The sequence below is a fragment of the Hyla sarda genome, chromosome 2, assembly GCF_029499605.1.
Source record: "Hyla sarda isolate aHylSar1 chromosome 2, aHylSar1.hap1, whole genome shotgun sequence".
NCBI classification, from domain to species: Eukaryota; Metazoa; Chordata; class Amphibia; order Anura; family Hylidae; genus Hyla; species Hyla sarda.
Window position 1 is genome coordinate 384,883,677 of NC_079190.1, and position 27,095 is coordinate 384,910,771.

The following is a 27,095-nucleotide window of genomic DNA, read 5'->3' on the forward strand; positions in this document are numbered from 1 at the left end:
AACGAGCCCTTCGCCATTAATGATTGACGATACATTATCAATGACATTGGGTAAAGGACAATCTTTCTGGAAATATTCTGAGCTCATTTCATTGCTTTCACCTTTCATTGCTCTGGTGAAAGGAAAGATGAGCTTTGATTGCTTTCAATCTGATTGAAATAATATTCAGACCCATTTTTGTCTCAGATTGATAAATCTGGGCCATTGAGTAAGAAAAAACCCTGTGTGTCTTAAGCTATGTGGTATAGTATGGGCATATCAGACTATGGATGCTGTATTACAGATCTGTACAACAAAGTTGTATAAAAGGGACTAAGTAATAGGCCTAGATAATACGATATCTGGGAAAACAAGTTGTTCCAGTATGAAATAATACCTATTGTAAATCATTCTGCCTGGTCAGACATTTCAGCCGCTGCAGGGGAAATGTAGTATTAAATGGCAGATATTCCATGAGTCGGTCAGAGCAGCCCTCTCTCAATTACATCCATTTATCCTAATAGGAATTATGGACAAGGCTTGTCTTCATGAGAAACCCCTTTAAATGAGAACATTCCCACCACCACTGGTTATTGTTAAGGTTTACAATATTTGAAATGGTGTTTGCAAAATAATGATAATAGTAATATAAAATGTTCGCAAAATGTTATTGAAAATTCTAAAAAATGAGCTTCAAAGTAGAAATATAAATGGTAAAAAATACTTTATTGTATAGTGATTTAATTTCTACACAGACAACACCAGTGATAAACTAGCATGCTTTTATTCACAGCCAGGGAAGGATAATCACCTCAGCTCCAGGAAACACAGCATTTCTTGAGTTTTTCTTATATAAATCTAAGCTGTCCCACATTTTCTTTTAACATTGCTTGCTAGACTCTTTATGTTAAAGGGGTGTTCCAGGCCAAAACTTTTTTTTATATATCAACTGGCTTCGGAAAGTTAAACAGATTTGAAAATTACTTCTATTAAAAATCTTAATCCTTCCAATAGTTATTAGCTTCTGAAGTTAAGTTGTTGTTTTCTGTCTAACTGCTCTCTGATGACTCACGTCACGGGAGCTGTGCAGTTCCTATGGGGATATTCTCCCATCATGCACAGCTCCCGGGACGTGACATTATCATTGAGCAGTTAGACAGAAAACTTCAGAAGCTAATAACTATTGGAAGGATTAAGATTTTTTAATAGAAGTAATTTACAAATCTGTTTAACTTTCCGGAGCCAGTTGATATATATATAAAAAAAGGTTTTGCCTGGAATACCCCTTTAATGGCATACGCTTTAAGGAAAAAAGCACTGCACAAGTCCACCTCCCCACAGAAGGATATGGAAAGTGTGGTGGTCAGTAAGGTCCTAGAAGTGAGACCCTCATTTTTTAGGAAACTATAGAACAGTGGTCTTCAACCTGTGGACCTCCAGATATTGCAAAACTACAACTCCCAGCATGCCCAGACAGCCGTTGGCTGCTATAGAATATCCCATGGACAAGCTATAAATGCCTAAGATAGGACTACTCATATGTGCCAGTGTGTATACAGCCAGAAAGGGCCATGTTCCATAAACAAACATGCCAAGATGCAACTCTTTCCTTTTTCAAGGGGTACTCACTCAAAAAAAAATCTTATCCGATATCCAAAGGATAGGGGATAAGATGTCTGATCGCGAGGGACTGGCGACTACAGCTGCCACGCTCCCTCCATTCATGTCTATGGGAGTACGTAGTGGTCACTCCCCCTCCTATAGACATGAATGGAGGGGGCGTGGGGTGACGTCACAAACAAGGAAGCTCCAAATGCTGCTGCTGCCGTGCCGGACATCGTGGGGTCCTCAGCGGTTAGACCCCCGCGATCAGACATCCTATCCCCTATCGTTAGGATAGGGGATAAGATGTCTTTAGCTGGAGTACCCCTTTAAGCAAATACGCTTTTTGTAGCCATTTGGATCATATTAAAGGGGTACTCCGGTGGAAAACAATTTTTTTTTAAATAAACTGGTGCCAGAAAGTTAAACAGATTTGTGAATTACTTTAAAAAAACTTAATCCTTCCAGTACTTATCAGCTGCTGTATAATACATAGGAAGTTCATTTCTTTTTTAATTTCTTTTCTGTCTGACCACAGTGCTCTCTGCTGACACCTCTGTCCATGTCAAGAACAATTCCCCATAGCAAACCTATCCTGCTCTGAACAGTTCCTGACATGGACAGAGGTGTCAGCAGAGAGTGCTGTGGATAGACAGAAAAGAAATAAAAAAAGAGAAGAACCTTCTCTGTAGTATACAGCAGCTAATAAGTACTGGGAGGATTAAGATTTTTTAAATAGAATTAATTTAAAAATCTGTTTAACTTTCTGGCACCAGTTGATTTAAAAAAAAAAATTCCACGGGAGTACCCATTTGAAGGGGTACTCCCGTGGAAAACTTTTTTTTTAAATCAACTAGTGCCAGAAAGTTAAACAGATTTGTAAATAACTTCTATTAAAAAAAATCTTAATCCTTCCAGTACTTTTTAGGGGCTGTATACTAAAGAGAAATCCAAAAAGAAATAAATTTCCTGTGATGTCCTGACCACAGTGCTCTCTGCTGACCTCTGCTGTCCATTTTAGGAACTGTCCACGGGAGTACTCCTTTAAGGAACTGCAAGCTAGTAATTTTTCAAATATAAACATCTAACAAGTTCCCTTTACAATCAGACTTGACAGTAACCTGTATGTTGTCGATAGACTATAAACAGGTAGTAAACAACATACTGATATAGTACAGGCTATGCCATACACAGTGCCTCTTATCTCCTGATGGCACCCGTAGAACTTTAGGTAGGTATCTGAATTCCCTTCTGCACTGCAGAATTTTCTTGGAGTTGGAGTTATTCTGCTTATAAAGCAGATTTTCCGCAGTCTTATAATTTTTAGATTTGTGCCATATAGATAGAAATAAACAGATCTCAGACTTCCTTTAAATAATAAATCTATGCTGGAGTCATCAGCCAAGAAGCTAACAAAAAACATAGCAGGTAGGCATTAAACTGGCCAACTACTGAGATACTGGTAAGTGTTGTCATACTTTACAGTGGAGTAAAGCATGGTGTGGCACAGTACAGGGTGGGCCATTTATTTGGATACACCTTAATAAAATGGGAATGGTGGGTGATATTAACTTCCTGTTTGTGTCACATTAGTATATAGTATATGACATCCTCAATTGTATGCATTTTTATGCTGGGGATCGCCCCTAGCAACGGACTACAAGGGCAGGATCTGCTCCCCCAGTATAAATGCACAACCGCATTTGGGGTTGAGCATCTCCAGCCATTTGAGACCACGTTTTTTGTTATATGTGAGGGGGGAAACTTTTCAAGATGGGTGGTGACCATGGCGGCCATTGTAAAGTCGGCCATTTTGAATCCAACTTTTGATTTTTCAATAGGAAGAGGGTCATGTGAAACATCAAACTTATTGGGAATTTCCCAAGAAAAACAATGAAGTGCTTGGTTTTAACGTAAGTTTATTCTTTCATGAGTTATTTACAAGTTTCTGACCACTTATAAAATATGTTCAATGTGCTGCCCATTGTGTTGGATTGTCAATGCAACCCTCTTCTCCCACTGTTCACACACTGATAGCAACACCGCAGGAGAAATGAAGTGGGAGAAGAGGGTTGCATTGACAATCCAACACAATGGGCAGCACATTGAACACATTTTATAAGTGGTCAGAAACTTCTAAATAACTCATGAAAGAATAAAGTTATGTTAAAACCAAGCACATCATTGTTTTTCTTGTGAAATTCCCAATAAGTTTGATGTGTCACATGACCCTCTTCCTATTGAAAAAACAAAAGTTGGATTAAAAATGTCCGACTTCAAAATGGCCGCCATGGTCACCACCCATCTTGAGAAGTTCCCCCCCCTCACATATACTAATGTGCCACAAACAGGAAGTTAATATCACCATTTTATTAAGTTAATTCCCATTTTATTAAGGTGTATCCATATAAATGGCCCACCCTGTAGTATTCTTGTACATGAATGGTAAGAGAAATGTCACTGTTTGATGTGGGTTCTGCATGGTACAAATGTTGGACACATAATGTTCCTTTGTGATATCATCCTAAATCATTACAAACTTCATAAACTATTGTGAAAGAATTGTTCACAGTATAAACACCTAAAAGTAATGATACAATGTCATTATATCCAGTCATTTTTCTAAAACTCAATTGGCCTACGCATTGAAAATTTAGGCAGAATCCTAATCTCTCTCTCAATAAAAAAAAAAAAAAACTAAAGTAGCTATCTCAATCATCAAATAATAGTTATTGCTACTGTATGCGAAATATTCCTCCTTGTAATAGAGTAGAGAATGTACATTATATAGAGTAGAAAGAGTGATCAGTCGTGATAATGGTAGAATCAGTCATCCAACACTACATACATAACACGCCAATATGCAATCCAGGCCTCAAGTATATCTACTATTGCCAATAAACTTTCTGCCCAAATATTTGGTTCAGACAAATTTTGCAGAACTACAACAATTTTTTGGCATTCACCAGTTTCAATCTCCAAGATCACCGTACGGTAATGTCAACCCATACCGGTCTACAATACACTTCTCTGAGTAGTTATACTGAGATCTTCTAGTCCATCAATACATAAATACTCACATTGTAGTTTAGCTCTGATATATTCATGCTGATTCCAGTTGACCGCTTCAGGTGACCATCATGAGACACCACAACCTGTTCGTCTTTCGTGAGATGGCAGTCAAGTTCCAGCATATCTGTTCCCAGGCTGATTGCGCTGTAAGGTACAACGATAAAATGTTAGGGGTCAAATGCTTGGTCTATGCTCTACATTTGAACAAAACATAGTATAGAATATAAAACTGTATGAACATGTATATTATCTACATTCATTGCAAATTAGGATTCCTATAGAAGGAACTGGAAACTTTACGATGTTAAAGGGGTACTCCGCTGCTCAGCGTTTGGAACAAATAGTTTCGAACGCTGGAGCCGGCACAGGGAGCTTGTGACGTCATAGCCCCGCCCCCTCAATGCAAGTCTATGGGAGGGGGCGTGACGAATGTCACGCCCCCTCCCATAGACTTGCATTGAGGGGGCGTGGTGTGACATCATGAGGAGGCATGGCTAAGACGTCACAAGCTCCCAGCGCCGGCTCCAGCGTTCGGAACAGTTTGTTCCAAACACTGAGCAGTGGAGTACCGCTTAAAATCCACATCAAAGGACCCTCACCCAACCAACCAACACCCTGCTCTACACTGATGAGGGGCAGGAACTGCAAACAAGCTGCCTACAGATGGGTTCTTTTCTTTTTGGAAATTTCCAATTTGGGCCCAATTAGCCATTATCCATCCCTGGTGTCATGTGACTTATTAGTGTTAAATGTGTGACTGGAGATCAGTGTGAATTGGGATCAGGTGTCTTAAATTTGTTGTTATCACTCTAACACTCTCCAATACTGGATACTAAAAGTTCAACATGGCACCTAATGACAAAGAACTCTCTGAGTATTTGAAAAGATGTCCCCTGTGACCAGACATTTATTAGTAACTGCTCCTGCCTTCCTTATCATGTATACACATACCACACTGTATACAAGCCATGCCCCCTTGATGACCAAATACATATCTGTCATAGCTTTTTGAGAACACAAATAGTACAAATGGTTCATCTTTCCGAAGTATAGCACACGATTTTAACTCACATTATACCTCTTTCAGGATCACTTTTTTGCCTTACTGTGAACAAGCATTAAAGGGGTACTCCACTGCTCAGCATTTGGAACAAACTGTGACGTCATGGGGCATGACGTCATGAGGGGGCAGGGCTATGATGTCACGAGCTCCCGACGCCGGCTCCAATGTTCAGAACAGTTTGTTCCAAAGGCTGAGCAGCGGAGTACCCCTTTAATGTTGTTTCCAGTTTCAGTCCCAGTTATTATATGATTATTCAAATGATTATTGGTTTGCTACTGGTATGTCAAAGTTTTAAGTCTTATTGGATGCAGAGTAGACATAGACATACATTTAACCCCTTAACGACGTAGGACGTAAATATATGTCCTGGTTAGGTGGTACTTAATGCACCAGGACGTACATTTACGTCCTATACATAACCGCGAGCATCGGACCGATGCTCGGGTCATGTGCGGCAGGTCCCGGCTGCTGATAGCAGCCAGAGACCTACCGGTAATGGCCGACATCCACGATCACGTGGATGTCCACCATTAACCCCTCAGATGCCGTGATCAATACAGCTAAAAAAATGAGCCCTCATACCACCAGTTGTACGGAAAAATGAAAAAGTTATAGGTCAGCAAAATAGAGGGACTTTAAACACACTAATTTGGTTAAAAAGTTTGTGATTTTTTTTAAGCGGTATAATAATAGTAAAGTATGTAATCATGGGTATCATTTTAATCGTATTGACCCACAGAGTAAAGAAAACATGTCTATTTTACCGTAATGTATACAGCATGATAACAAAACCTTCCAAAATTTGCTAAATTGCGTTTTTCTTATCAATTTCCCCACACAAATAGTATTTTTTTTTGGTTGCGTCATACATTTTATGGCAAAATTAGTGATGTCATTACAAAGGACAACTGGCCACGCAAAAAACAAGCCCTCATACTAGTCTGTGAATGAAAATATAAAAGTGTTATGATTTTTAGAAGGCAAGGAGGAAAAAACAAAAACGTAAAAATATGGGCCGAGTCCTTAAGGGGTTATCCAGGAAAAAACGTTTTTTTTATATATCAACTGGCTCCAGAAAGTTAAACAGATTTGTAAATTACTTCTATTAAAAAAATCTTAATCCTTTCAGTACTTATGAGCTGCTGAAGTTGAGTTGTTCTTTCCTAAGTGCTCTCTGATGACACGTGTCTCGGGAACCGCCCAGTTTAGAAACAAATCCCCATAGCAAACCTCTTCTACTCTTTGCAGTTTCCGAGACAAGTAGAGATGTCAGCAGAGAGCACTGTTGCCAGACAGAAAACATCAACTCAACTTCGGCATCTGATAAGTACTGAAAGGATTAAGATTTTTTAATGGAAGTAATTTTCAAATCTGTTTAACTTTCTGGAGACAGTTGATATAAAAAAAAAGTTTTTTCCTAGAATATCCCTTTAAAATCATAAAAGAAAAACTTGCGGCTCAGAAATAAATAAAAGCAGGGAGTGTAGAGGGACAATTCAGGTGGAAAAAAATCAAAAGGTGGCGGGTTAAAATGCCGATAGGATATATAAGGCAGTAACACAAAATAGGGATGGGGATGACACTCCCCCAACTTGCCAATGAACGTAAATCCCAGCAAAAATAATCACAAGTGTGAAGAGGGTAAATGTTAAAATAGTGACGAAAACCTGTGGTATAGTATAAGAGAAAATATATATATAAGGAGGTAGGCCCCCACCACTCAACGTTTAGCGATCAGAAAGGCTTCTTCCCTGATGTGATATTGCAGCTTAGTTCCATTGAAGTAAATGAACTAGAGCTGTAATACCACATGTAACCTGAGGACAGGTGTGGTGCTGTTTTTGGAAGAAAGGAGAAATGTTTTTCTGCTCTTGGGATTACTTCTTTTGAAGGAAGAAATCTTTCAAAAACATAATTTTAACATTTTAATGATCATAGTAGAAAATAAAACAACACAGCTGAACAAAATAAAAAGATTACAGTAACTACGGTATATCAAAACATTTACAGTATTTTAACTTTAGCAAATTATAGATACAAGATCCGGCACTGCTGTGTATACGGCAAATGGGCAGCTACAGGTGGAAGTGAGAAGCAAAACCAAATCTTGCGGTGCTCAATCCAGAAATGATAGACAGTCCAAATGTACACGAAATGAGAATGGAGGATGGCACTCACCCAGATGGAAGCTTCAAATGTTCTTTATTAAACAAACACAGTGGCGGTGTCAGATAGGTGAACAGACTGTGTCGTACTTCCGTACTTTGTCAGACCATCTGACCATCGTCTGACGAAGTACGGAAGTCCGACACAGCTGTTACCTGCATGTTGAGGCCCTCGGCGTTCCTGTCTGTTCACCTGTCTGACACCGTCACCATGTTTGTTTAATAAAGAACATTTGAGTGTCATCCTCCATTCTCATTTCGTGTTTATTTTAACTTTAGCAGGCAAATAAAGCAGCAACTATTCATAGTAGGTAAATACAAAACAATATTAAATGCTAGAAACCTCCCTCAAAGTACACTTTGTGTGTTTTTTACATAAAGAAAAGAGAAATAATTCAGTATTAATCTATACATTAGTCTTCATTCTTATAGTGTTATGGTTGTCACTTGTATGAATTTCAGCAGTTAAAGAGGTATTCCAGGAAAAAAAATTTTTTTATATATCAACTGGCTCCAGAAAGTTAAACAGATTTTTAAATTACTTCTATTAAAAAATCTTAATCCTTTCAGTACTTATGAGCTTCTGAAGTTAAGGTTGTTCTTTTCTGTCTAAGTGCTCTCTGATGACACCTGTCTCGGGAACCGCCCAGTTTAGAAGAGGTTTGCTATGGGGATTTGCTTCTAAACTGGGCGGTTCCCGAGACCCTTGTCATCAGAGAGCACTTAGACAGAAAAGAACAACCTTAACTTCAGAAGCTCATAAGTACTGAAAGGATTAAGATTTTTTAATAGAAGTAATTTACAAATCTGTTTAACTTTCTGGAGCCAGTTGATATATATATATATATATATATATATATATATATATATATATATTTATAAAAGTTTTTTCCTGGATAACCCCTTTAACTCAACTCCGTCAATAGAATACAAAGATAAAATATCAACTGTGATCAGAAACTGTAATGTTGCTTCTAGTAAATCATAAAAATGATGTATTAAAGTATGAAATATACAATAGCTGATTTCGCTTAAGTTTCAATAAAACAATCATAGCAAGCATTTTTGGCACATAAGGAAGCACTGCAGCATTTGCATGTGACGTTGCTATATTAAAGGGGTGAAAAACTGTTTTGTTTTATCAATTGGTGCCAGAAAGTTAAACAGATTTGTAAATTACTTTTATTTAAAAATCTTAACCCTTCCAGTACTTATCAGCTGCTGTATTCTCCACAGGAAGTTCTTTTCTTTTTAAATTTTATTTTCAGTCTGACCACAGTGCTCTCTGCTGACACCTCTGTCCATGTCAAGAATTGTCCAGAGTAGGAGCAAATCCCTATAGAAAACCTGTCCTGCTCTGGACAGTTCCTGAGACAGACAGAGGTGTCAGCAGAGAGAACTGTGGTCAGACAGAAAAGAAATTCAAAAAGAAAAGAACTTTCTCTGTAGTATACAGCAGCTGATAAGTACTGGAAGGGTTAAGATTTTTAAATAGAAGTAATTTACAAATCTGTTTAACTTTCTGGCACCAGTTGATTTAAAACATTTTTAGTTTTTACCGGAGTACCCCTTTAACATCGTATTTGACTCATTGGAAGATCTCACCCACTTTATGTTATCTGTCAGTGTAGTAACTTCTATTCGTAATGAAATGTGTCTAGTAAACAGTAATAAAAATGATAAGCAAAGTAACAAAAAAAGTTACAACCTGACAACCTCTATACCAGTGGTCTCCAACCTGTGGACCTCCAGATGTTGCAAAACTACAACTCCAAGCATGCCCGGACAGCCGTTGGCTGTCCGGGCATGCTGGGAGTTGTAGTTTTGCAACATCTGGAGGTCCGCAGGTTGGACACCACTGCTCTATACCATCATATCATTTTGTCAGTCTCCAGGTATTTTACATTGATGTATACGCTGTACTTTATTGTGTATATTCTAAAGCTGTGGCTCTGCTGGAAAACGGTGTCAGCCCCTGCTGATCAGACACTGATGGGCTATCCCGAACATATCCATCCCGAGCATATCCATCAATAGCCATCAATGTAAAGTGCCCCCGAAAACCCCTGTAAGCGAATCAATCATTACCAGAATCAGAGTAAAGACCAGGGCGGTTTTTTTCTATAGGCTAAATAGGCAGTCGCACACTTGGGAGGAGGCACACTTTGTTTGTTACAGTGTGTCACCCCAGTAGTAAGGAGATTACATGAGGAGGAGGTTTATTTTAGTGTGTCACCCCAGGAGTAAGGAGATTACATGAGGAGGGGGCTTGTTACAGTGTGTCACCCCAGTAGTAAAGAGATTACACGAGGAGGAGGTTTGTTACAGTGTGTCACCCCAGTAGTAAGGAGTTCACATGAGGAGGAGGTTTGTTACAGTGTGTCACCCCAGTAGTAAGGAGATTACATGAGGAGGAGGTTTGTTTCAGTGTGTCACCCCAGTAGTAAGGTAATTACATGAGGAGGAGGTTTGTTACAGTGTGTCACCCCCGTAGTAAGGAGATTACATGAGGAGGAGGTTTGCTACAGTGTGTCACCCCAGTAGTAAGGAGATTACATGGGGAGGGGATTGGTACAGTGTGTCACCCCAGTAGTAAGGAGATTACATGAGGAGGAGGTTTGTTACAGTGTGTCACCCCAGTAGTAAGGAGATTACATGAGGAGGAGGTGTGTTTCAGTGTGTCACCCCAGGAGTAAGGAGATTACATGAGGTGGAGGTTTGTTACAGTGTTTCACCCCAGTAGTAAGGTAATTACATGAGGTGGAGGTTTGTTACAGTGTGTCACCCCAGTAGTAAGGAGATTACATGAGGAGGAGGTTTGTTTCAGTGTGTCACCCCAGGAGTAAGGAGATTACATGAGGTGGAGGTTTGTTACAGTGTGTCACCCCAGTAGTAAGGTAATTACATGAGGTGGAGGTTTGTTACAGTGTGTCACCCCAGTAGTAAGGAGATTACATGAGGAGAAGGTTTGTTACAGTGTTTCATCCCAGTAGTAAGGAGATTACATGAGGAGGAGGTTTGTTACAGTGTGTCACCCTAGTAGTAAGGAGATTACATGAGGAGGGGGTTTGTTACAGTGTCACCCCAGTAGTAAGGATATTACATGAGGAGGAGGATTGTTACAGTGTGTCACCCCAGTAGTAAGGTAATTACATGAGGAGGAGGTTTGTTACATTGTGTCACCCCAGTAGTTAGGTAATTAAATGAGGAGGGGGATTGTTACAGTGTGTCACCCCAGTAGTAAGGAGATTACATGAGGAGGGGATTGGTACAGTGTGTCACCCCAGTAGTAAGGTAATTACATGAGGTGGAGGTTTGTTCCAGTGTGTCACCCCAGTAGTAAGGTAATTACATGAGGAGGAGGTTTGTTACAGTATGTTACCCCAGTAGTAAGGAGATTACATGTGGTGGAGGTTTGTTACAGTGTGTCATGGCTATAAATTGCAGATGTCTATACACAAAAATCTTCCTTCCCATCCACAACCTCATTGAGCACCATTCCTGTAGAGCAACTTAAAAACACATTTCTGGGAAAGTTGGGTTATTAATAAAATGCCTAACATTACAGATGCCCAGCTTTCTTGGCTTCTGAATGGCAAACTGGGTTTTTGGCTCTGTTTCACTGTTTCCGTTACAGTCTGTTTAATTTTGCTGTACACAAAAATGTGATCAGCTACAAAAAAATGTATCTGTTATGGTCCTTTTTTGTAGGCCAATAAGAAACAGATAATGCTGCACAGAATCCGTTTCTCCTATATAACGTATACATTGAACGGACATCGATAACAAGTGCATATGTGCCATTACAATGAGATCGCCATAAGGTCACTTTCACACATGCATAATACAAACACTTATTTGTATAGGTATTATGGCGACGGGTTCTGACCCCCATTTGCATTGGCAATATGGATAAAACACTTGTATTACATGTGGCCATATGGTTTGTAACTATACAAATTGGCTGTTTTGAAGTCTTGGAAAGCTGAGTGACAACGTCTGTGGCAATGAGAAACAGAGAAATTTCTGTGCAGAATTCCATAGAATAATTCCACCGGAAATTCAGCCGAAATTTACTGCTCATTTTGTTCAAAGGGATTCTGCTGTCCCATTCGCACAACGGAATTCATCTGCTGGGGACCCTCGCGATCTCCACCGCGGCACCACAGTCATCCGCTGTGAACTCCGCTCCGTGCTGGATGACTGGCGATCACAGCTTCCACACCCCCTCTATTCATTTCTATGGGAGGATGCAGGATGGCTGTGTACTAGCTGTCACGCCCCCTCCCATAGACTTGCATTGAGGGGGCGGGCGTGATGTTGTGAGGGGTGGGGCTATGACATCACGAGCTCCCGGAGCCAGCGGAATACCCCTTTAATGATGCAGCCAATTAAAATTATTGTGTTTTCGGTTTTTCCTCCTAGCTTTTAAAGAGACAAAACTCTTATTTTTCGATCGGTAGACGAGAGAGCTTGTTGTTTTTTTGGGTTTTTTTGTGCTAACGATTGTACTTTGTAATGACACCTTTCCCCTTTCATTTTACCAAAAAATATCCAACGCAACCAAAAAAATATTATTTGCAAGGGGAGGGTCATTGAAAAATTGAAAAGAAAACTTCAGTTTTGCAACTTTCTCGGTTTTCATTCTTACACAGTGCTTTTTATTATCTTTATTCTGGCAGTCAATATTAGCGATTGAGCGAAGTTACAGTAATTCGATTCGTCACAAACTTCTCGGCTCGGCAGTTGATGACTTATCCTGCATAAATTAGTTCAGCTTTCAGGTGCTCCGGTGGGCTGGAAAAGGTGGATACAGTCCTAGGAGACATTAAAACGATACCCATGGTTGCACGCTTTTCTATCATTGTACTACTTAAAAAGGTCAAACTTTGTAACCAAATATGCTTAAAACTGTCCTCTTGTTATGGAATAGTGGAATTATTCAGTCACGGTATGGCACTTTACAAGGTTACGGTATGGTGGTAAAATATTTAGTCACTGTATGTATTTTTATTTGGAGGTAGGGTGACTCTCTACAGATTCCAGATTCTGGTACCCGACAGTGTACAGTCTTGGTGAACACAGTCCACATCACCGAATGCCAGGACCAGACTGTGCACTAGGTCACTGAGTGGCATTTACTTTTATCAATTATACCACCAATAACACTTATTTTTCACAGTATTACAGCTAATGATAAATGATTATTGTTGATTTTTAATTATTATTACAATTGTACAAAATGGAGGGCATCCTGATGTTAATTTGCAAATGTAAATGGGTCTTTAATGGGTTCAAATTCAATTGTAGTGCCTAGGGCAGCAAGAGATGCAAATTCGGTCCTGCTCACTGGCTTACCGCTTCTGGAATACTGCCACCTGGAACGCCGTCAGTTTAGAACAAGAGAGGCTGTGCCGCTATTGGAATCAGATGTGCCGACATCAGCCATTGACATATCCCTCTCCCTACCCGACATTCACCAAAGAGGAGCAGAGCAGGAGAAAAAAAAAACACACCACTGCTGTGGTAAATAATATATTCTTGTTCTATGGGGTCCTATTTATTCTCTATGGGGGCCTATTACTGCTCTATAAGGCTGTATGGGGGCCTCCTGCTATATGAAGCACAGAGGGGGCACAATTACGTAAAGTGAGGATAGTGCTGGAGAAAGTAGCCTAAAATGTTTGCCTGACTGGCAGATACTGCGGAGATGATTTGAAACAGAAAAGGAAGATGAACGACTAAAATAAAAAAAAAATAAAAAACACCTGAGAGTCACTTGATGTTACTAACTTATATGGTCTGCAGAGCCTGTGTACAGCTGGTATCTACCTCTATGTGGTGATTGTATGTGGGAATATTGGTCGTTGTATAGTGGATTTTCTTTTGTAAAAATATAGTGGTATCAGTCTTTTGGTAATAGGACAAGACAAAAGGTGCATGGTGTCTATATTTTACAGGACTTGTATATATGTCCTTGGTGGCGCACCCCTTTGTTTTCAGCATGGTCTAATATATACTGCTTATCCATCTTTGTGTACCTGAGGACTGCTCCATCGGGTTGTAGTGCCAACTACTGCTACTGCTGCTCGTGTTTACTTGCGGTAATAGTGATCATGGTGCGGCAGCATTATTTGTCCCCTGCTGACCTTTTTTTTTTTACTAGTAAAATTGGTAATATTGGTCTCAGTATACAGGATTTGATCAGTAACAACATTATGATAATATGTGTTGCTATTTGTTCCTTATATACTCTGGTTATTTGGTAACTGTATGACTATTATGTTAACATTTACATTTATATTCTTACTTATTATTTAAAGAAATATTTTTTTTCTGCTGCTTAGGGGTGTGGCTGAGGGGGTGGGTAGGGGAGTGGCTGTGGTTCGGTGCTTGGTGGAGGGTGTGGGCTCTATCCCCAGGCCTTTTGGAGATCTAGCAATGCCCCTGCTTTATACTACTGCTGATGGGCATGGCAATGAAGTCGGGAAGTGTGGACGGGTTATGGATATGAGGACAAGAGCGTCATTGTTGCTTTTCCTCTTCTAAAAGGTTTAGGAATAAAGACTTTATACATTACCTTGTTACTGTACATGGGCATGGGATTGCTTGGAAATGTAAGTTTTTAGTCATGGCTGCAAGAGTCTAGGAGGTGTGGCAAAGCTGCTTAAATGCTGCAGCTTAACTTACATCCTTGTTCATCTCGCCCCCCCCCCCCCTTCCTTTTCATTGCTTAGATTTTTGTTACTGATTAGAGCCAGATACTGAAAATGTTTTGTACATTAATATGATATTTTCTGATCTGTTTTTAACAGCATTTAGTGATATGATTTATGGCAAGCCTAGCATAGACACAGTGAACATCTTTAGACCCTATTCTTTGAATGGGCATGCTCTGTGACCTCAATGACTTGTACAAAGGGCATTCTACAGGGAGGGGAAGGCTGAGCTATAGTCCTTTCTATATACTGATGTCGCCTTTTAACTGTACAACTGTACAGATTAGGTTCAAGCTGCCTCCTCCTTATTGTCACAAACCGATTAGGAAGTCTCAGCTGAGTTTTAGGCCTAGTGGTGGGAATGAGAATTGCAAGATTTTAGGATTATTTTATAGATAGGAAAATATCTTTAAAAAATATGTTTCATGTAAAAACTTGACTCAAACAACAGGTCATTTTCTTATGACACATTCCCTTTAGATAGCTCAGCCATGCATCCAGGATACTTCCAGACATGAATAAAGCATTATTTTCTTTACCATCTGCAGTAACTGGGATATGTTTAAATGGGCACTGTCACCAACTTTATTTTTTGATATGTTGTAGTACTTATGTACTACAACATATCTCTAATATACTTTTATTATTTATTTTTTTCATTAAAAAGGTTTAATTTACATTTAAAAACTGGCCACTGAAAAAGGACTGATTTTGGAGTGGCAATCAGTCCTTTTTCAGTTAGGCTGCACTTGCTCCCTGCCTGTCAATCAGACAGGCGGTAGCGAGCGCATTTGCTCCCCGGCCACTGGCTGGGAGGCCACTCCTCCCGCACATCGCCGCTGCCGCCTCGTTGCCGCCGCTGTCCCTGCACGCCCCCTGCCAGAGTCTGCAGTAACTGCAAGTGTAATGAGGGAACGGGGTATGCGGGGCGGGGGGGCTGGGGAGGAGGGAACGGGCTAGTGCTGTAGCGGGGGGGGGGGGGGGAAACAGGCTAGCAAAAAAAAAATAGGATGGTGGGAGCTACCCTTTAAACTGCTATTACACTGCCAGAACCTACTTACTAAAATGTGAAAATATGCGGACAGACTCCCTTTAAAATGAGGGTAGAATTGCATCTTCCCCTGCGTAGGATACAGTCATCACTACCTCATTCTATAACTTCTATGTTGCAGCTGTTTTTTGTTTTTGTTTTACTTTTGAAGAAATGTTTAGATTTGATGTGGGTAGAGGATGAGTATAACGTTACCCAAACCCTCCATCATTTGACTCTAATTGCAATTGGTAGGTATTGAGGCTTTTAGTTCCAAGTGGAAATTTTGGACATGCTCTGTATATACAATAATGCCCTGGTTCCTGCCTCCTAGGGCACGTGCGCGCCAGAGCTCTGAGATTTAAAGGGACAGTGCGCCCTTAATTAGTAATTGCACCTATCCCTTCCTTATAAGTTTTTGCACCTCCCTCTACCTCTTGCCAGATGTTTGTGTTCCCTGAGTGCCTAGAGAAAGCATTCCTGTGTTTTGCCCTGCCTGTGTTCTGTCCTCCCGCTTTGTGACCTTGCCTTCTTCCCGCCTGCCTGTAGACCTCCTGCTACGTGTCCTGAGCTGCCAGCACTGACCTTCTGCTATTATTGACTACAAGTTGTCTCATCCTTCCTGTGCCACGTAATACCTCTGCTGGCTGTGGGGACGAGTGGTATCAGGGGTAGAGACCTGGGTGCCGCCTGCCGCAGCAATTCCCTCCCGCTTTGCGGCGGGTTCTGGTGAAAACCAGCTGCACCTTAGACTCCGCTCCCTGGTACGGCCCAAGCCATCTTCCTCACAGGTCAGTGGATCCACCTACCACAGCTGTTACAACAATGTTCTTACAAGGCACAAAATTCCCAACTCAGCTTTATTAAAACTGAACAAATAAAAACATGTCTGACTGATATCTTAAAGCTTTCCCCTGGGCACCACAATATAATAAAAAAAATTATAAATATATAAACAAATAAATATATATTGTGTGTGTGTATTGACCTACTATTGTAGTATAACCTGCTGTTCCATTAGTGTGGAGAAAAAAATGCTGGCTTTGCAAAACAGATTAGAGGAGGCAGGAGTACGGGAATATTAGAGATTCAGCAGTATACAGTCATTAGGATTGTATCATTTTTAATTGCAAAATCAAGTGGGACTTGGAGGGGGCACTGACCTATTTCTAAAGACAATTCATTATAAGACAGATAGATGAGGATAGAGTTAAGTTAAAGAGAAGACCCCTCTAACCATTAAGAGACCACTAATAAATCTAACACATTGAGCTGTTCTATTGTGTCACTTATTAAAAGTGACAATCAATACGGCTTCCATTACAGCAAGCACAGAGATGTTTCCTACTTTGTGAAAGGCAAAAGTAACTAATTATGGAGACAAAAGATGTCTAGTAATGTAGTAAAATGACATCACAATACAACACTACACATCAACATAATAATACATTGTACAGTGATGTAATATTAGTGTCAAACAAATGTAAGTTTATTGACATGTGAACATATGTGTATATATATATATATATGTATATATATATATATATGTATATGTATATGTATATATATATATATATATATATATATATATATACACACACAGAAAGAAAAATACTACATATCACAAGGATGCAATCCAGTACAAATAACATGATAAAGTGGTGTACAGAACAAGAATCCAACACCATGAAACAGAGAACACATATGGCAAAGGAATCAATTGATCAATTGGAAGGTCCAGTTGAATGATAAGCATAGAAGATGAAAACAGAATCAGAAATTATATATATAATGTAATCAGAAATTATATGCAATAATGTAGGTCTGGGCAATGAGAAGAAGGAATCCAGGGCTCCCACACTGCATTGAATCTATCCACCACATCCTCCCTCATAACGTTCAATAGAATTAACCCTAGCTAGGACAGATCAGGCTGTTTCTACGGAGTTGCGACATGTATGTGTACCGCTAGTAGAATATAGTTGGAGAGACGAACTAATCAGTTGGGTATATGGGGTGGGGGGTGGGGATTTGATCAGTAACAACATTATGGTAATATATGTGTGGTGCTATTTGTTCCTTATATACTCTGGTTATTTGGTAACTGTATGACTATTATGTTAACATTTACATTTATATTCTTACTTATTATTTTAAGTAATATTTTTTTAGGGATATCCCGATACCATTTTTTTAAGACCGAGTACGAGTACCGATACTTTAATTCTAGTACTCGCCGATACCAAGTACGAGTACTTTTATTTTAAAGGGAATCTGACACCAGGATGACCCGGTCTCTGGTGCTGCTTACCGTATGATATGTGGGTCCTTGTTGTGTACAATGGAGGCGGCTGCTGTAGTATGAGCCAAGATTTCTCTCTTCTCCATTGGACAGAGCAGGGAATTGGCATTGGCGGCAAAAACGATGACCACATCGTGAGCAGCGGCAGAAACCGGGTCACCTGCACTATCTACAAATAAATTCAATTTAGTGCAGGTTACTTTGCTGTAAGATTGCCTTTAATATTAGGTAGTATCCCCTTGCAGACATTAGCAGCCCCCCGGCAGTCATTAGTAGCAGCCCCACCTGTAGACAGCAGCCCCCCTGTAAACTGCAGCGCCCCCCCCCTTGTAGATATTAGTAGCAGCCCCCCTGTAGACCACAGCCCCCCTTTAGACAGTGGGTCCCCATTTAAACAGCAGCAGGCCCCCCCCTTTAGACAGCAGAGGTGGCAGGGCCCCCCCTCAGACAGCAGCGGCAGTAGGGCACCCCCTTTAGACAGCAGTGGCAGCAGGGCCCCCCTTCAGACAGCAGCGGCAGCAGGGCCCCCCCTTTAGACAGCAGCAGCAGGGTCCCTCTTTAGACAGCAGCAGCAGGGCCCTCCCTTTAGGCAGCAGCAGCAGGGCCCCCTTTAGACACCAGCAGGGCCCCCCTTTAGACACCAGCAGCAGCAGGGCCCCCCGTTTAGACAGCAGCAGCAGGGCCCCCCGTTTAGACAGCAGCCCCCTCCCACACTGTAGACAGCAGGGCCCCCCTTTAGACAGCAGCAGCAGGGCCCCCCATTTAGACAGCAGCCCCCCCCCCTGTAGACAGCAGGGCCCCTCTTTAGACAGCAGCAGGGCCCCCCTTTAGACAGCAGCAGCAGGGACCCCCATTTAGACAGCAGCCCCCTCCCTCCCCCTGTAGACAGCAGGGCCCCCCTTTAGACAGCAACAGCAGGCCCCCTCCTGTAGACATTAGTAGCAGCTCCCTCCTTGTAGACAGCTCACCTTCGGCTGTCCTCTGTCGGGTGCTGCTGCTCCACTGCCCCGTCCTCCTGTCCGCATCATGGTGTCCTATGGAGGAGCATGTGACATATACGTCACTCTGCTTCCTCCTTAGCGTAACGCTGGGCGCAGGGGAGGAAGTGGAGTGAGGTGTGTGTCAAATGCTCCTCCATGGAACACTATGATGCGGATGGGAGGATGGGAGTTTGGGGCAGCGGAACGGCACCAGGTATCGGACATGGTATCGGGGACATTAAACGAGTCCCCCGATACCATGCAAATGGCTAGTATCGGCCCAGATACCAGTATCGGTATCGGGACATCACTAATTTTTTCCTGCTGCTTAGGGCTGTGGCTGTGGAGGTGGGTAGGGGGCGTGGGTAGGGGAGTGGCTGTGGTTCGGTGCTTGGTGGAGGGTGTGGGCTCAAGCCCCAGGTCTCTTGGAGATCTAGCAATGCCCCTGCTTTATACATAACCATGTTACTGCTGATGGGCATGGCAATGAAGTCGGGATATGTGGACGGGTTATGAAGTCTGGATATTAGGACAAGAGCGTCATTGTTGCTTTTCCTCTTCCACAAGGTTTAGGTAGAAAGACTTTATACATTACCTTGTTACTGTACATGGGCATGGGATTGCTTGGAAATTTAAGTTTTAGTCATGGCTGCAAGAGTCTAGGAGGTGTGGCAAAGCTGCTTAAATGCTGCCGCTTAAGTCACATCCTTGTTCATCCCCCCCGCCCCCTTCCTTCTCATTGCTTAGATTTTTGTTACTGATTAGAGCCAGATACTGAAAATGTTTTGTACATTAATATCATATTTTCTGATCTGTTTTTAACAGCATTTAGTGATATGATTTATGGCAAACCTAGCATAGACACAGTAACATCTTTACACCCTATTCTTTGAATGGGCATGCTCTGTGACCTCAATGACTTGTACAAAGGGCATTCTACAGGGAGGGGAAGGCTGAGCTATAGTCCTTTCTATATACTGATGTCGCCTTTTAACTGTACAACTGTACAGATTAGGTTCAAGCTGCCTCCTCCTTATTGTCACAAAACGATTAGGAAGTCTCAGCTGAGTTTTAGGCCTAGTGGTGGGAATGAGAATTGCAAGAGTTTAGGATTCTTTTATAGATAGGAAAATATCTTAAAAAAATATGTTTTATGTAAAAACTTGACTCAAACAGGTCATTTTCTTATGACACATTCCCTTTAGATAGCTCAGCCATGCATCCAGGATACTTCCAGACGTGAATAAAATAACATTACCCAAACCCTCCATCATTTGACTCTAATTGCAATTGGTAGGCATTGATGCTTTTAGTCCCAAGTGGAAATTTTGGACATGCTCTTTATATACAATAATGCCCTGGTTTATTTGCAGTAGGTTAGGTAGACGAAAAGATTTTCTGTGCAGTTCTGTTCAGGAAGAAGAAAATACATGTTCTTAGGTACCTAGGGAGTATTTTTCTTACAAAAAATCTGTAATAGGATCTATCCTAAGGCTTTCTCCGCTCTCTTATTAACATAAACTTGATGACGGAGAGATGTACAATCAGTGGAACTGGGAATCAGAAAGCCCCCAGCACTCCGCCATCTCTCGCCACAGATTGGCGGCTTTAGGACCCCTTTAGGCCCTTATATCATGCCACTCTGCTAATCATCAAAAAGACAAGGGGGGACAACTAGGAATCGGAAACATATTATTCTTAGCCTAAAATGTGCCTCTTGCTGGCTATACACAGAGTACCCTCCCTAGAGTTTAATTTCCCCTCTAGTATGTGCCATATATATATATTTTAACTATCATTTTACAAGACATTATCAACAAGGGCTCCATAATTGTCTTACCCAACCCCAAGGGTTAAAGGGGACGATGACAATGTTCTTACAAGGCACAAAATTCCCAACTCAGCTTTATTAAAACTGAACAAATAAAAACATGTCTGACTGATATGTTAAAGATTTCCCCTGGGCACCACAATATAATGAAAAAAATAATTAAATATATAAACAAATAAATATATATTGTGTGTTTGTATTGACCTACTATTGTAGCATAACCTGCTGTTCCATTAGTGTGGAGAAAAAAATGCTGGCTTTGCAAAACAGATTAGAGGAGGCAGGAGTACGGGAATATTAGAGATTCAGCAGTATACAGTCATTAGGATTGTATCATTTTTAATTGCAAAATCAAGTGGGACTTGGAGGGGGCACTGACCTATTTCTAAAGACAATTCATTATAAGACAGATAGATGAGGATAGAGTTAAGTTAAAGAGAAGACCCCTCTAACCGTTAAGAGACCACTAATAAATCTAACACATTGAGCTGTTCTATTGTGTCACTTATTAAAAGTGACAATCAATACGGCTTCCATTACAGCAAGCACAGAGATGTTTCCTACTTTGTGAAAGGCAAAAGTAACTAATTATGGAGACACAAGATGTCTAGTAATGTAGTAAAATGACATCACCATACAACACTACACATCAACATAATAATACATTGTACAGTGATGTCATTTTAGTGTCAAACAAATGTAAGTTTATTGACATGTGAACATAACGTAGGTCTGGGCAATGAGAAGAAGGCATCCAGGGCTCCCCCACTGCATTGAATCTATCCACCACATCCTCCCTTATAACGTTCAATAGAATTAACCCCAGCTATGACCCTATCGAGGGACAGATCAGGGTGTTTCCACTTATTTGCGACATGCATGTGTACCGCTAGTAGAATATAGTTGGAGAGACGGACCAATCTGTTGGGCATATGGTGGGGGGGGGGGGGTGATATCCCAGTAAACAGATTGTAGGGCATAGGGGCACAAAATAACAGTAAGATACTTATGAGAAAGACAATGGAATCCAAAAAGTGATGCACCACTGGGAACCACCATGTATGGCGTATATCCACAGTGATGTCACCTATCTAAACTTTTAAAGGGTTATTCCAGGCAAAAACTTTTTTATATATATATATATATATCAACTGGCTCCAGAAAGTTAAACAGATTTGTAAATTACTTCTATTAAAAAATCTTAATCCTTTCAGTACTTATGAGCTGCTGAAGTTAAGGTTGTTCTTTTCTGTCTAAGTCCTCTCTGATGACACCTGTCTCGGGAAACGCCCAGTTTAGAAGCAAATTCCCATAGCAAACCTGTTCTAAACCTGTCATCAGAGAGCACTTAGACAGAAAAGAACAACCTTAACTTCAGAAGCTCATAAGTGCTGAAAGGATTAAGATTTTTTTAATAGAAGTAATTTACAAATGTGTTTAACTTTCTGGAGCCAGTTGAGATATATAAAAAAGTTTTTGCCTGGAATACCACTTTAATATATTGTTCCTTATGTAATTATTAGACACTTTGCTATTTACTTGCTGTTAAAATTCTCAACCTTTATATGTTTTTAATGCATTTAATGAAAAAACAGCCACTAGGTGGCTCTGTTCTGTTCCCTGCACAAGTCAACCAGTTGGTTTGGTCTCCTCCCGGAGGCTGCAGTGACATTGCCCCTGCTGGGGAATGTCCACTTTCTCTTGCCGGGAGCTCACATAATGTGAGCAAGGGGACAGGTATGATACACAGTTTTTTTTTAAAGCTCAGTATTTTTTTTTTTAAGGGTAGGAGGGGTGTAAGGAGTAGTTAGGGAATATGATCTTTATAAAATATGGTATGATGACAGGTACTTTAATTCAATATTTTCAATAAACAGGTGAAGATTTTAAGCACCTGGTGTTGGATCATGCTTCTTGGTTATCTATATGTCTTGTATCCTAAAGTTGGCAATCCAAAGGTGTGGCACATGGTCTTCAATACCATTGGGTACGGTGAGTTCAATTCTACTGAGATCCATAGGAGTTTACTTGAATTTTATACAACTAGAATCTATGACACAAGTATGAACAAATTCATACTGAAAATCAACAAAAATTCTATTTAGATGTTTGTTTGTTTTTAACTTATGGCTATTATTGTTTCATCACAACAACCAGAAAGTGCTACTATTACAGCTTTTGAAAATAATTTCTCAGACTTTTTCCCGGTAAATGTGGCCAGAGATGGGCCTACCAAATGGCGCACCTTTAAAGCAGCTTTTCAATGTTTGTTACATTGCATGTATGGGACTTAGCAAAACCAACAAAGTTGTAATGCAGAGGTGCAAATGAAGCCCAAAGAAGTTCGTGAGAGACAGCGATTGCCTGTCATTTTAAACTTTTACCCACTGCTGTTTACACCTCTGTTTGGAAGAAACGGTCAGAAAAAGTGAATGATGAGCGCAGAGAAAAAGCTGACCAGTTGCCCATAGCAACCAATCACATTTCTTCTTTCATTTTTGAAAATGCCTCTGAAAAATGAAAGTAGACATCTGATTGGTTGCTATAGGCAACTGGGCAACTTTTCCTCTGCACAGGTTTTGAGAAATCTCCCCCATTGTGTTATTGGTTTCAACCATATCATGGTAGACCTTTAATGCTCAGCATCACCCAGCTGTGGGATAGAGGCTGCAATACTGAGCTGTCCCAGTGAAACTATGTTGTACCCAATGTACATTTCATAGATTTTAGCAACTAGATTAGATTTAAAAAAAGAAAATCTCAGTCACATAAAAATCTTCCAATAAACTGACCTGCGATGCGGTTCTGATGTCTGCAGCACATACATTTATGTTGTGGAAAAAATTAAGATTTATTGAGGATTTTCTAAACTAAAGACAATGGAGAAGTCAAAATCCTGAAATAAAGGTCTCAAATATTTTGACTTAAAAATTTTTTTTTTTTAAATATGTAGCAAATGCGCAAACAATCTGCATTAAAATCTGAGTGGTTTGGTGCAGTTTCTCTTCTGTAGATTTTGGCTGGTGCATTGACTGGATACCATATTCTGGCTGCATGCGGACAACTGCCCATGTGATTTATCTGTAGAGTGCACCAAATATTCATTTCTACCAATTAGACACTAAGATGGAGTATAAAATATAGCTTTTACTAAATATCAATTAAAATATACAAGGGTGTACATACGACCACAACTGGTACAAAACTACAAAAGTGCAAAGAAAATGCAAAAAAATATAGCCTCAGCAATTACTTACAAGTCAAATATACACATGTTAGATAACCCAAGATGGTGTCAGCTAGACAAGCTGACCAGGAGGGGATAAGGATGCAGGTGAGTAACCTAACCACATATTTCCCTGCCTATTCTAGTCCTTACCCTCACTAACCATAAGTGTGGATAGGGAGTAGGATAGAATCGCCACCATATAGATACATACAATTAGTGGCAGCAACATGTACTTAATTCTCATGCTCCATAGTCCTACGTGTTTCTCTCATATATTTGAGATGGGTTCATCAGTGGTGGAGGAGAAAATAAACCAAAATGTTACTACAAAAACATATATGCTGAAGGCAAACATATAATTAAATTATAAATTAAATTATAAACACATTCAGTCACAGTCAGAGGTTGTCAAAAAATCTATGTCAGAAATGCGCCTTATTGGGGTGTTTCACTAATAGTTACCAAAATCCATAGATCCACAGGCCTCCACTATTAAAGATCAATCAAATATAATCTGCTGGGTGGCATTTCAGCAGACGTCTTGCTATGAGATTAATACATTATTATAGAGACGTGTTTTAGTATCCACATAGATAATCTGACTGCAGGTGGTATGCAATACAGGCCTATAGATTTATATATGTGAACCCCCAAAAACCAAGATATGGTCAGAACTGGATAGTTAAGATAAGTACCATCAAGTCTTTTTGGACCAGCGGCATGATGCTAGGCTGGCAAATATTAAATATATGCTGCCAGGTTAAGATAACCTCATGACGACCCCAGATAAGATAGATGAATGATCTTATCTGGGGTCGTCATGAGGTTATCTTAACCTGGCAGCATATACCGTATTTAATATTTGCCAGCCTAGCATCATGCCGCTGGTCCAAAAAGACTTGATGGTACTTATCTTAACTATCCAGTTCTGACCATATCTTGGTTTTTGGGGGTTCACATATATAAATCTATAGGCCTGTATTGCATACCACCTGCAGTCAGATTATCTATGTGGATACTAAAACACGTCTCTATAATAATGTATTAATCTCATAGCAAGACGTATGGCGAAATGCCACCCATCAGATTATATTTGATTTATCTTTAATATTGTAGGCCTGTGGATCTATGGATCTAAATGTATTTTGGTAACTATTAGTGAAACACCCCAATAAGGCACATTTCTGACATAGATTTTTTGACGACCTCTGACTGTGACAGACAGTGTTACATATCACACTTGTTTTTATGAATTTATCATTTAATTATATGTTTGCCTTCAGCATATATGTTTTTGTAGTAACATCTTGGTGATGTGTTTATTTTCTCCTTCACCCCTGATGAACCCATCTCAAATATATGAGAGAAACACGTAGGACTATGGAGTATGAGAATTAAGTACATGTTGCTGCCACTAATTGTATGTATCTATATGGTGGCTATTCTATCCTACTCCCTATCCACACTTATGGTTAGTGTTACGCCTAGCGCTCCGGGTCCCCGCTCCTCCCCGGAGCGCTCACGGCGTCTTTCTCCCTGCAGCGCTCCGGTCGGTCCCGCTGACCGGGAGCGCCGCACTGTCATGGCCGTTGGGGATGCGATTCGCACAGCGGGACGCGCCCGCTCGCGAATCGCATCCCAGGTCACTTACCCGTCCCGGTCCCCTGCTGTCATGTGCTGGCGCGCGCGGCTCCGCTCTCTGGGGCGCGCGCGCGCCAGCTCTCTGAGACTTGAAGGGCCAGTGCACCAATGATTGGTGCCTGGCCCAATTAGCTTAATTGGTTCCCACCTGTTCCCTGGATATATCTAGTCTCCTCCCTTGCACTCCCTTGCCGGATCTTGTTGCCTTGTGCCAGTGAAAGCGTTTAGTGTGTCCAAAGCCTGTGTCCTGAACTTCTGCTACCCATCCTGACTACGAACCTTGCCGCCTGCCCCCGACCTTCTGCTACGTCTGACCTTGCCTCTGCCTAGTCCTTCTGTCCCACGCCTTCTCAGCAGTCAGCGAGGTAGAGCCGTTGCTAGTGGATACGACCTGGTTGCTACTGCCGCAGCAAGACCATCCCGCTTTGCGGCGGGCTCTGGTGAAAACCAGTAGCCTCTTAGAACCGGTCCACTAGCACGGTCCCCGCCAATCCCTCGCTGACACAGAGGATCCACTACCTGCCAGCCGGAATCGTGACAGTAGATCCGGCCATGGATCCCGCTGAGGTGCCGCTGCCAAGTCTCGCTGACCTTACCACGGTGGTCGCTCAGCAATCGCAGCAGATTGCCCAACAAGGACAGCAGCTGTCGCAGTTGACCGCCACGTTACAGCAACTTCTGCCTCTGCTACAGCAGCAACCATCTCCTCCGCCAGCTCCTGCACCTCCTCCGCAGCGAGTGGCCGCTCCTAGCCTCCGCTTGTCCCTGCCGGACAAATTTGATGGGGACTCCAGACTCTGCCGTGGATTTTTGTCTCAGTGTTCCCTGCATATGGAGATGATGTCGGACTTGTTTCCTTCAGAACGGTCTAAGGTGGCGTTCGTAGTAAGCCTTCTCTCAGGAAAGGCCTTGTCTTGGGCCACACCGCTCTGGGACCGCAATGATCCTGCCACAGCCACAGTCCAGGCCTTCTTCACTGAACTCCGGAGTGTCTTCGAGGAGCCAGCCCGAGCTTCTTCTGCCGAGACTGCCCTGTTGAACCTGGTCCAGGGTAATTCTTCCGTTGGCGAGTATGCCGTACAATTCCGTACTCTTGCTTCAGAACTATCCTGGAATAACGAGGCTCTCTGCGCGACCTTTAAAAAAGGCCTATCCAGTCGCATCAAGGATGTGCTGGCCGCACGAGAGATTCCTGCCAATCTGCAAGAACTCATCCATCTAGCTACCCGCATTGACATGCGTTTTTCTGAGCGACACCAAGAGCTCCGCCAGGAAAAAGACTTAGATCTCTGGGCACCTCTCCCACAGTATCCGTTGCAATCTACGCCTGGGCCTCCCGCCGAGGAGGCCATGCAAGTGGATAAGTCTCGCCTGACCCAGGAAGAGAGGAATCGCCGCAGGGAAGAAAATCTCTGTCTTTACTGTGCCAGTACCGAGCATTTCTTGGCGGATTGCCCTATCCGTCCTCCACGCCTGGGAAAC

At 41.4% G+C, this 27,095-nt stretch overlaps 1 protein-coding gene across 1 annotated transcript in view; it reads right to left on the minus strand.

Moving 5' to 3' along the window:
- Positions 1-27,095, minus strand: part of GDPD1 (glycerophosphodiester phosphodiesterase domain containing 1) — a 111,595-nt gene that overhangs the window by 30,387 nt on the left and 54,113 nt on the right. The window contains exon 3 of the mRNA XM_056558587.1: positions 4,662-4,797. Coding sequence (XP_056414562.1) covers positions 4,662-4,797 — 136 coding nt within the window. The remainder of the gene's footprint in view (positions 1-4,661; positions 4,798-27,095) is intronic.